We start from the raw sequence: 11,914 nt of genomic DNA on the forward strand, positions 1-11,914 counted from the left end.
TTTTTTTTTTTTTTTAATTTTTTTGGTATTTTTTACATGTCCTACACAGATACACATGTGGGCAAAAATCCACATACACAAAATAATAAATATATAACTTTCTTAAAAATTTAAAAATTACTTTTCTTTCTTTTATTTTTTTGTTTTTGTTTTTCTAGACAGGGTTTCTCTGTGCAGCCCTGGCTGTCCTGGAACTCACTCTGTAGACCAGGCTGGCCTCGAACTCAGAAATCCGCCTGCCTCTGTCTCCCAAGTGCTGGGATTAAAGGCGTGTGCCACCACTGCCCGGCTGCTTCTTTATTAATCTTGTTCCTTCTGCTTTAGTATTTCTGGTTTTGTAAATGTAATGCTAGTGTTGGAATTTTATTCTGCCCTTTAGCTATTTTTTATTAGTTAATTCATATATATATATAAATACACAAAAAAAATTGTACCTGACTGCAGATGGATCAAAAGTAACCATTGGATCCCACATCATTGAGTGTGAGCGTTATTCTCATTTTCCAGTTCTGCCCTTTCTCTACTCTGTAAAGCTTTTAAATTCTTTTTTTTCCCCCTCTGAGACATTATAATTTTTTTTCTTCATTGCAGCTTATGGAAGCTAGCAGCTTTTTTAAGAGGCATGGTTTTGTCTTACATATTTTTACCTGCTTGCTTTCTGTACTGAACACAGCTCATATAATTTACCTCACACTGCTGTAAACTGCTGTCCTCTCTTGGACAGGATCTGTGCTGGAGAATGGTATCTCTGACTTTGAGCCCAAATCTTTGACTGCGCACTCTATCTCGAATGTCCAGCAATCCCGGAACGCTGCCAAATCTCTGTCCAGAACCACCCCAGGAGCACAGGTTTCAAATCTGGGAATGGAGAACGTTCCACTCTCTTCCACCAATAAAAAGCTAGGTAAGTCCAAGGCCCACTTGGGAGCGAAAAAGCAACTGTGTCTGTCCCGAGAGAACAGACTGACCATCGCTCCCAAAGCCAAAGTTGCAGAAGCCCCGGGACTTGTTTCTGTCCCGTGCTGTAACCCCTGCATGCTACAGCGGGTGTCCAGGAGGACTCAGATGCTGAGCAGTCAGATGCGATGCTGTGCAGCAACAGAGACCTTTTGTGAGCAGCAGCGAGTGCTGCTGCAGATGACCTAGCTAACACTATCTGCAACCCGAGTGTTAGCGCAGTTGTTCACGCTGTGTTGTTCATGTCGGCTCTCCCAACAGGTGAACACCTCTGTCTGACAGGACATTTCAAAGGAAATGTCAGAGCTGCTCTCTGCAGCTTCCTGTCCTTACTGAAGGCAGAAGGCAGACTGAGGTTTTCACAAGAGCATGGCCCTTGAAATACTTGGTATTGATTGGTGATAGCTCCTTACTTTCAAATATTTGACTATTATAATCATTTGGGCAGAGAATTGCAGTGCATAGAGCAGGCCCATAATCCTAGCGCTCAGGAGCCTGAGGAAGGAAGACCACACCTTCCAGGCCAGCTTGGGGCTAAGGTGGTTGATGTCATCTCAACAGCAGATACTTAGCACCAACTAGTACTGTGTGTGTGTGTGTGTGTGTGTGTGTGTGTGTGTGTGTGTGTGTGTNTGTGTGTGTGTGTGTGTGTGTGTGTGTGTGTGTGTGTGTGTGTGTGTCTGTGTCTGTGTGTATGTGTGTATGTGTGTATGTCTGTGTATGTGTGTTGTTTTGAGATAGGGTCTTACCATGTAGTCTGGCTGGCCTGGAATTCTCTATGTACACCAGGCAGGCCTCAAATTCACAGAAATCCACATGCCTCTGCCTCCTGGGAGCTGGGATCAAAGGTATGGATCCCTACACCAAACAACTTGTTTTCTTATAAGTTATGATAATCAACTTATATGTTTAAATAAACAACTAGTTACTAAACAAAGAGACCCCTCAGTCCTTCCCATGTCTAAGCATGGTGGTCCTCTCAAGCAAGCTGTGAAATGGAAATGGAGAGGACCATCATAAATTGTAGCTATTTTTAAAATCATTTATTCCATATGAGCTGCATTTTAAAACTTCATTCTTTTTTTCTATAAATATGTGAGTGTGTGTGTTTACCTATCTGTCTCTCTGCCTGCCTGCCTGCCTGCTCTATATACTTACGTGTGGACGTCCAGGAAAAGGTCAGCTGTGTTTCTCCACTAGGGCACCTGGGGACCAAGCTCAGGCTGTCAGGTTTGGCGGCAAGGGCCTTTGCCCTCTGACATTTTAGTTAGCACTTCCTTTCAACGTGCTGCCAAATGGCCAGTCTGAGGATATCTAGTCAAGCAAAAATAAGGTTTGTACGGGGCTTAAAAACTTCTAGGTTCCAAAGAAACTCAAATTGGATTGAGAGGAATTTATAATAAAAAAAATTTAAGCTATTCCAGAGGCTAAATAAAGCAGGAGGGTCCTTTAAGCCGAGGAGTTTATGATTGGCCTGGGCAGTATCCCAATAGTCATTAAAAAATTGATGAAATTGAACATGTAGGCGCCAGAGAGATGGCCAGCAAAATGGTTGCTGTGCACACGGACCTGAGTGTGGAGCTCAGCAGCCACATGGAGAAACTAAATGCGGCCATGTGTACTGTGGGGACAGAAGGGCCTAGGGCTTATTGGCCAGCCAGCTTTCCCTGTTGGTATGCACAAGGTTCTGTGAGAGGTCCTATCTCAAAAGCAAGGCAGAACTCTGGTGAAATGACTTAACAGCTAGACTGCTGTTGCCAAGTACCAGGGTTTGGTTCCAACGCCCACATAATCGCTCACAGCCTCCTGTATAACACCAGTTGCAGTGGATCCAATGCCTGCTTTTGACTTTGCGACACTGGCACACATGTGGCACATACGTGGTTCACATACATATATGCAGGCAAAAAACCCATACACATAAAATTAAAAAAGTATGGGCTACAGAGATGGCACATCCGAAGGTCCTGAGTTCAAATCCCAGCCACCACATGGTGGCTCACAACCATCCATAATGAGATCTGACGCCCTCTTCTGGTGTGCCTGAAAACAGCTATAGTGTACTTACGTATAATAAATAAATCTTGGGGCTGCAGTGAACGGGGCTGGAGTGAGAAGAAAAAAAAACATTATAAAATAAAATAAAAATTAGGTGGTTTGTTGTTTTTTTTTTTGTTTTTGTTTTTGGGTTTTGGTTTTGTTTTGCCTGCATGAATGTCTGTGTCAGGGTGCCCTGCCCTGGACCTGGAGTGACAGTTATGAGGAATGCTTAGTTGTGAGCGGCCATGTGGATGCTGGGAACTGAACTCCGGTCCTCTGGGAGAGCAGTCAGTGCTCTTACCCGCTGAGCCATCTCACCAGCCCGAGCAGTCTGTACTCTTGACCAATGAACCATCTCTCCGGTCCAAAAAAGTAAATCTTAAAAAAAATAAAAATAAGTGGGGCGGCTCCTGAGGGATGACACCCGTGGTTAGACCTCTGGCATACGCCGCTGCACACACATGCAGACACGTACAAAGCTGAAAGTGTGGGCTAGGTGTGCTAGTGCATACCTATAACTTCAGCCCTTCGGGATGCTAAGACAGGAGCACAAGGTTGAGAGCAGCCTAGGGTGTATGCAGTGAGGTCCTGTCTCAGAATTACACCTGAGCTAGGATTTAGCCTAGCCAGCCAGGAATATGTGAGGCCCTGTTTCAAAAATAAAACAAAACAGCCAAAAAGAGGGCTTAAAAGTGCTCCGCTGACTGAGGTGCCCTTTGACCTCTAACCTGTGCCATGGTGTGCATGCTCATGCCTGCACACATGTCAGGCACACACACTATTGGTGTCTAATCCCAGCCCTTGGGAGGCAGGAGGATCATTTCAAGCTCAGGGCTAACCCAGTATATGTATATATGAGTTCCAAACTCAGCCACGGTTATAAAGTTAGACCTGATCTCAAAAAAACAGACGTTTGAGAGACCGAGAAACAAAGAAAACACACAAAATGTATATCTTTGTACAACTGCAAGCTCCTGTAGTGGTGATTATAACCCATCGACTGTTTCTGTCACATTGGTATTGTTAGGTAGAAAGGTCCGCAGAGCTCCTAGAAACTCTTAGCCTACATTGCGTAGGGGAATATACGTCTCTTTCTCTGTGATGGTAACTTCTCCATATGTAATGCTTCAGACTGCACTGGAGAGCGAGAGAGCCGTCCAGTTTTACCAAGTCTGCATGGCGGGCAAATGACTCGATTAGACCCAGTCGCTTGTGGAGCTTTGGATACAGTTGCTACTCAGACGGTTTTCTTCCTTGACTGTGCTTCATTTCACCTGAGGCAGTTCCGAAAGTTGCTGTTTTAGGTCTCCCTGCTCTTTTTTTCCTCTCTCATATATTACAGTCTCCCTCCCTCCTTTCAGTGCCCCCCCCCCCCCAGTCCACTCCTCCTCGCAGGGCAGGCCTCCCAGGGATATCAACTGAACATGGCTGCCAAGATGCAGTGAGACTAGGTACCGCCCCTCATCTTAAGGCTGGATGAGGAGGCAGCCTAGGAGGGCAAGAGTCCTAAGAGCAGGCAAGAGTCAGCGGTATCCCCCTCCACTCCACTGTTGGGTCTCCCACAAGAACCCCGAGCTACACAGTGTCACATGTATGCAGAAGGCTTACTGGAGTCCCCTATCACTCTTTTCTTCAGTAGTTTAGTGTGCAGTTATTCTCATTTCTGAAAGTTCTGTTGAAGGATTTTGAAATGTCTTCTATATCTCTGCTTAACATGAGTCTGTATTTGTCTGATAGTAGCTGTTTGATATCTCTCCCCAGAATACCTTGTTATGGTCCTCGGGATTGAGGCCAGGGCATGCTAGGCAAACGCTCTACCACTGACCCTGCAGATGTGTCTGTGTCCCATGTGTTTGCCCAGTGCCTATGGAAGCCAGGGAACTGCATTGGATCCTTTGGAACTGGAGCTATAGACAGAGCAGCCGGTGCTCTTAACCCCTGAGCCATCTCTCCAGCCCAGACCCTCAGCTTTTGATGACCTTTCATACGTGATTCTAGCATGTGTTATTTCTGTATCTGTTTCTGTTGATTTTTCTCTTCATAGTCAATCATGTTTACTTTTGAATGTTTTTTGTTTTTATATACGTGATGATTATTTTTAATGGAATCCAAATATTGTAAATTGTTCTTTGTTGATTACCAGATATTTGATTCTTTCAATATATTGTGTCTTGTTCTGGGACTCTGTTATATAAAAACAGTTTGAGGCTTGCTTTCTTTTGCTTTTTGCCTTGTTAGATTAGATGAGAGCAGCCTTGAAACGAGGGCTGATGCTGCTTCACCACTGGGGCAGCCTCCTCCCAAGCAGTCACTGTGTGTATTGTGAACTATTGCCGGCCTGGGTGAAGACTGGTGTTGTCCAGTCCTCTGCTGACTTGGTGATATCCTCGTGTCTGGCACTGGCTAATGCCGAGCTTCTAGGACTCCGTCCACTGCTGCTGCCTATCTTTTCTGTGTGGTTGGTCTCAGGAATTCTATGTTTTCTCAGTTCAAGGCGACTGCCAGGCCTAGGATCTCTTCTCTCTTTTTTGCAGTTTAGAAATTGTCTAGACAGTGAGTTGGGCAGTCAGAGGCTCTCTTCACTTGTCTGCTTTTCGGGGGGAGTACTATCTGTTGTCCATTGCTAAGAGCCATTATTCTATATATTTCATCTGTGTTGTGTATGCATTGTTTAAGATGAGAGGATAAATCCAATTCTCGTTACTTCATTTTGATTAGGACACTTTAAAAAACAGACATGAAATTTTGAAAAGTAGAGAGTTGTTGTTGTTGTTGTTGGAATGGGTGGTCATTTGGTTACAGTCTTGATCCATATGATATTTGACCTAAAACATTCAGATGCATGTTAATTTGCATGTTCCTTTTAAAAATAATCTTTGTTTCCCTCCAAGGTTCTAATATTGAGAAATCTGTGAAAGACCTCCAGCGCTGCACTGTTTCTCTTGCGCGGTACCGAGTTGTCGTTAAAGAAGAGATGGATGCGTCCATTAAGAAAATGAAACAAGCGTTTGCCGAATTGCAAAGCTGGTAAGATTAAGTTGCTTTTCATACATCGTTAGCCCAGAGTCCATTTATAAATACGGCCAGTCACTCACTGGTGTCTTTACTCCCTCCCTAGCTACAAGGCGGGGAGAAACGGAGAAGCCTGTGCTGTGTGTAACTCTGCTTTGTTCAGTTGCTCTTGGCCAGTGTGGGATTGAGAGGCACCGAGAACTCACAGTGCTCTGGAGAGGGCAAGTGATTGTAGAAAAAGGGCCTGTCTGTCAGAAACCAACCCTGTGGCAAGTGACACACTGCTACAACCAAGCTGGACAGGAAAAAGCCAGCTGTGTCGACCACCTGGGAATCATAGCACCAGGGCTAGGCTGAGGCAGGAGGATCTAGGCCAGCCTGGCTACCAGTGAGATCTTATTTTAAAACCAACCAACCAACCAACCAACCAAAGCCTAAGGAGAGAGTGCCTGCTCTTAGCCTGTCACCTTCCTTCCCTCTCCCGTGCTGATGGCTGTTGACCTTGTGTCCCCCGTCCTTCTGTACTACTTCCTAAAGGCACTAGTTTGTATTCTGTGAGTACAAGAGCAGGTTCGGTAGAGAGGTTTGAAAGTGTGTGTACACACTGTGCTTTAAGGCTAAGCGTGTGTGCGCCGTGGTGCGTGTGTCCAGGTCGGAGGACAACTTCAGGCGTCAGTGGTCCTCTTCCACTGGTGGAACGGGCCTCCTGCTTGCCCTGCCATACACCAAGGTCAGGAGATTCCAGGAGTTCTCTTGTGTCTGCCTCCCATATTACCATAGGAACACTGGGGTTACAGACAGATGCAACCACATGCCTGACTTCATGTCCCTTCTGGGGATTTAAACATAGGTCCTCACATTTGTCTGTGAAGGGCCGGGTTCATTGAATGTCGGGGTTCAGCCTCAGCACAGGATTGGGGATCTCAGCTGGAAATAGGGGTATCTGGAAGGCGCATAATGAATACACAAGGCAACTTTTCGGGTACAAGCTGACAGGTTTCAAGGCTTGAAATTGCACTCACTCTCTGTTTCTCTCTCCTTCGCTTGCTCCACAGCTTGAGGCTGCCCATACACTGCACACTCCCACCTCCCACATGCCTCACACACATGCCTCACACACGCCTCACACGCCTCACACACACCTCAAACATGCCTTACACACAAACCACATATGCCTTGCACACGCCTCGCACACACCTCATGCACTCTCCTTTCACTCCCACACACACTCCTCCACCATTACCTTGCCCCAGTCTTTTATTACTCCAAAAAGCAGGTAAAAGAGAGACATTGTATACTCATTACCAGATGTGTCAAGTTCAAAAGAATGGTCACATGTCACAGAGAATTAAGAATTATGATTGTAACCCAAAGTTTCAAGCTTCCCCTATTCCCAGGCCCATGGCCAAAATAATAATAATTGCAAACTTACCATTATTTAAACTTTAACTTTTAACTTATTATACTTGAGAGCTCAGAGCTCCGAGGTCAGCTACAGGTTTCTTGTGAAGCTCTAATGATGAGTGAAAAGCTGCCAGTCAGTGGGCAGAAGAGTCGGGTTAACTCGGCAGTAGCTAACTCTGCCTCTGTGCATTGCACACAAGGGCTCTCCTGAGGGTCTCATTGTTTTAACTTAGTTTTACTGGTATGTAATTTTATCTATTCTATATTTTCTTATTCATACATCTCCAAAGGAGACCAGGAACCACTCTCAAATGTTGTGCAAAACTCATTTTATAACTTCAATAGCGTTTTCCTTTTTGGGGGTCCCAATATTCATTTTCTTAATTTCTTCAGACTTTCTATGCAAGTCAAACATTAACCCAAAACTTCTCCTTGTGCAGTTATTTACACTGTTTCTGAGATGAGCGCATACAGCATGCACCTGGGCCATTAGGGCTGGGCTGGGCTGGGCTGGGCCCCATGCCTCAATTTGTAATTGTTTAAGAATCATTACATCAAGGAACATCTAGTTTCACAGAATTCATCAGAGCAGAAGGAGAAAGAAATAGGAAAGTCAGATATAATAGAATAATTATGCACACCAAGGCCAACTGAAAAGCAGTCATGCACAAATGAAATCTACACAGCCGTTGTCCAGGGCTAAGGTTCAGAGAAATGGGAACAACTTTTTTACACATAGCTGCTCTCGGGCTTCTGAGATGTCTCCATCTAGACCTGCTGTAGGCAGTCCCTTATTTCTGATGGTGGGTCTCCTGGAAGGGTGTGTCACCTGCTTCTCCGGGTCCCAGGCACCATCTATGTCAGGGTATGCTGTCTCCAGCAACTGAGGCTTGTGAATACTTTGTGTGTGCACCCGTGAGTATGCATGCGGAGGCCAGAGCACTGCATTGTGTGTCTTCCTCTGTCACTGTTCCGCAGGCTTGCCTGTCTTCTAGGTCGTCGGCCAGCTAGCTCTCAGACTCCACCTTCTAGTGGATTCAAATTCTTATGAGGATCCAAACTCAGGTCCCAGTGTCGCAAAGCAAATGCTCTTTTACTGACTGAGCCATCACCCCAGCCCTCTGGAAATAAGATTTAAACCGTCTGACCCTGAACCTCAGTGCTTTCCAAGTTCTCATCTGCATTGTGAATTAGAAGGGGAACCAATACTATGTTCTTTTTCTCAAATATATGTGATCATTGAATCTTTCCTGGGGAGAAATTTATGCTGATACCGTAGAGCTATTTTAATTAGACGTTAAGGTGTTATTTGTTTAAACCATAGCTCTTTTCTGAGGAATTGTGGTTTTGTCTGTTTGTTTGGACCAAATTTTTTTTTCTTTCTTTTTTTTTTTTTAAATTAGGTATTTTCCTCATTTACATTTCCAATGCTATCCAAAAAGTCCCCAATACACTCCCCCCCTCCCCTACCCACCCACTCCCACTTTTTGGCCTTGGTGTTCCCCTTTACTGGGGCATATAAAGTTTGCAAGTCCAATGGGCCTCTCTTTCCAGAGATGGCCGACTAGGCCATCTTTTGATACTTGGACCAAATTTTTAAGTCAGGGAAAGACAACAGGCTTGCAAGATGGCTCAGCCTGCAAGCCTGACTACTGAGTCTGCTCCCAGGACTCACGTGTTAGAAGGAATTATCTCCCAAAAATCATTCTCTGACTCCACACTCAGGCCATGGCATGCATCTCCTACCTCCCAACCCCATAAATAAGTAAATAGAATTTAAATTAAAGAGGAGACATGAAGAGGACAAGCCATTAGCTCGAATTAGGATTTGGACTCTATGTTCTGCGTATCTGTAAGAGCTACTTACACTAACTGAGTGGCAGAGAGCCCTGCACCTCCCCACAGCTGGCCGTCTGTGTTCTTACTGTGGACCATTAGGTCATGCCTGACCATATCTCTTTGATCACCATGTGCCACAGCAGATGTAGAGAGCTGGCAGGGAGGACTGTGATTGTGTCCCTCAGTCATCCTTGTCTCTAGGGCTGAACAAAGAGTGAAGTAATGAGCATGAAATAACCAAAAAGTACTTATGTGTTGTGCAGAGATGACTTTCCATATAGTCTAGGCTGGCTTCGAACCTGTGGCCGTCATGCCTCAGCCTTCTAAGCACTTCCAGCTCCCAAACAGTACTGTTTAAGACAGCTGGTTCACCTGGTCGCCCAACCTTGCCTTTTCCACCTTGCGGTTCTGTAGCTAAAGCGTCATGACGTGTCTTCTTTCTCAGTGTATCATCTCTGCTCCTGCCACATGACTCGTTGTCTCCAAACTCAGATTTCCTCCTTCATCTGCCAGTTAGTGCCCACTTGATGTACCCTCCAGGACCTTGCATTGACTGAGTTCAGCCAGTTCCCTGCTCACTTGCATGCTTGCTGGTTCCTCTTGCTCCGACTTCTGATACATTTCCTAGGGAACAATGTATCCTTGCCCCCAGCATCTGCAAGGACGGGTGAAGTGCCCTGTTTCTTGTTTAGGATTATTACCCTATTGCACATTTGGAAAAACAGAGATCTGTAGTTTATCCCAACTGCTGTGATAGTTCTTTAACCCCTCAGGTCATCCAGCTTCCTGCCTACTCAGCCTCAGGGAGAGAGAGAGAGAGAGAGAGAGAGACAGAGACAGAGACAGAGAGAGAGAGAGAGAGAGGGAGGCCTGTGAGTTCTGCTGACTTGGAACCCAGCCAGGAGGAGCCTCCTTCGAAAAGTGACAAGTGAAATGGTTCCTCCCCGGCACTGTGTGTTTAGTGTTGAGCAGCAGGTGTAGCGCCAGGCCAGTTGTACTTGAGGAAAGAGATCACCTGCCCCTTCCCGCCGGGCCTTTCTCTCAGGTTGATTGAAAGCACTCACCTTCCTTCATGTGCCTGTGGTTGTTACTTCAAGACCTGATTGTCAGGCGAGCTAGCTTCCTTTGGCACCAACCAGCTTGGAATTAATGTCAATTAGAGCGTCATGTGTGTGTTTCAGTGTCAAGGAAGAGCAAAGGATTCTAGCAGACTTGCAGCAGTAAGGTTACATTCCTTGTCAGGGCTCCTTGGAAATGTCTGGTGGTGACTTCCCTCACGCTGATGCTAGGTAAAAGCTGACGCATTCTTGAAGGGGAAGGAGTCAGAGCTTCGTTGTCTAAACTTAATCTGTCCTTCCTTAAGGTGACTTAGCAGTAATGGTGTCTCGACCCAGCTTTACTTTTCTTGTTAATCAGTAAAATGTACTTTGCGATACTATTAAGGAAGCAGGATGTAGAACAAACACGTCCTGGAAGGTTTGGTGTGTGGTGGAAGATTGCCATTCAGTGTGCTGGCTAGGAAAAGCCAACAGACGACATGCTAGGCTTCCTTTTTGAATAAAAATAAAGTTTTAATTTTATGAAAAACAAACATTAAAAAGATGTCCTTAATCATCTGTGAGAATTACTATGAAGAATATGGTTCTAGTTTCTGTTTCTGTGATAAAATACTGGTCAACCCAAGTTGGGGAGAAAGTCTTTTGCTTTCTCAGCCCCAGTTGACAGTTCTTCTTGCAGGAGAGACAGTGCAGGAACTGAAGGAGAAACCATGGAAGACACTGCTCACAGGCCTGCTAGGTTTGTTTTAGCCACCCTTCTTATACAGCCACCTGCCCAGGTCACACAGCCCACAATGGGCTTGGTGCCCCCATCAATTAGCAATCAAGAAAATGCCTTACAGACATGGCCACAGACCAGTCTGATAGAGACAGGTCTTCAGTTGCGATTCCCTGTTTACAGGCATCAAGTTGGGTGTATCCTATGACACTGTTCTATGCATAAAATAGGCATAGTGGTATGTGTCTGTAACCCGGGCATTTGGTAGGTGGAGGCAGGAGGATCAGAAGTCTGAGGTCACCGATGAAGAGCAGCCTGGGCTACATGAGATCATGCCTCAATGGGGTGGGAGGAACTGGAGAGATGACTCCGTGGTTAAAAGAGCCCTTGTTGCTCCTGCAGAGGACCAGGGTTCTGTTCCCAGCACTCAGGATGGTTCACAGCATTCATGACTCCAGTTACAGGAGATCTGATTCCTTCTTCTGACCTCTGCAGGCACCAGGCAAGCACAAGGTACACACACAGACTTGCCATCAAAGCAGTCATACACACAGAGCAAACTAAACACAACTAAAGGCACAAACAAGAAACCAAGTTCCGTTTACGGGTCTGGTGGGATGACTCAGCAGGCACGGGTGCTTGCGGGCCTAGTGACCCAAATGCTGTCTCTAGAGAGAAGGAATGCCCATGAATCGACCTCTGGCCTGCCGTGTGTGCCACGGTGCATACACACACACACACACACACACACACACACACACACATACATACACTGGATAAAAACCAGGAATTTTTTTTTTTTTTTTTTTTTTGGTTTTTCGAGACAGGGTTTCTCTGTATAGCCCTGGGTGTCCTGGAACTCACTTTGTAGACCAGGCTGGCCTCG

At 45.6% G+C, this 11,914-nt stretch overlaps 1 protein-coding gene across 1 annotated transcript in view; it reads left to right on the forward strand.

Moving 5' to 3' along the window:
* Spats2 (spermatogenesis associated serine rich 2) overlaps positions 1-11,914 on the forward strand; it is a 78,660-nt gene that overhangs the window by 44,158 nt on the left and 22,588 nt on the right. Inside the window, exons 7-8 of the mRNA XM_021183323.1 lie at positions 725-904; positions 5,889-6,024. Coding sequence (XP_021038982.1) covers positions 725-904; positions 5,889-6,024 — 316 coding nt within the window. The remainder of the gene's footprint in view (positions 1-724; positions 905-5,888; positions 6,025-11,914) is intronic.

Source organism: Mus caroli, chromosome 15 (assembly GCF_900094665.2).
Source record: "Mus caroli chromosome 15, CAROLI_EIJ_v1.1, whole genome shotgun sequence".
Lineage (NCBI taxonomy): Eukaryota > Metazoa > Chordata > Mammalia > Rodentia > Muridae > Mus > Mus caroli.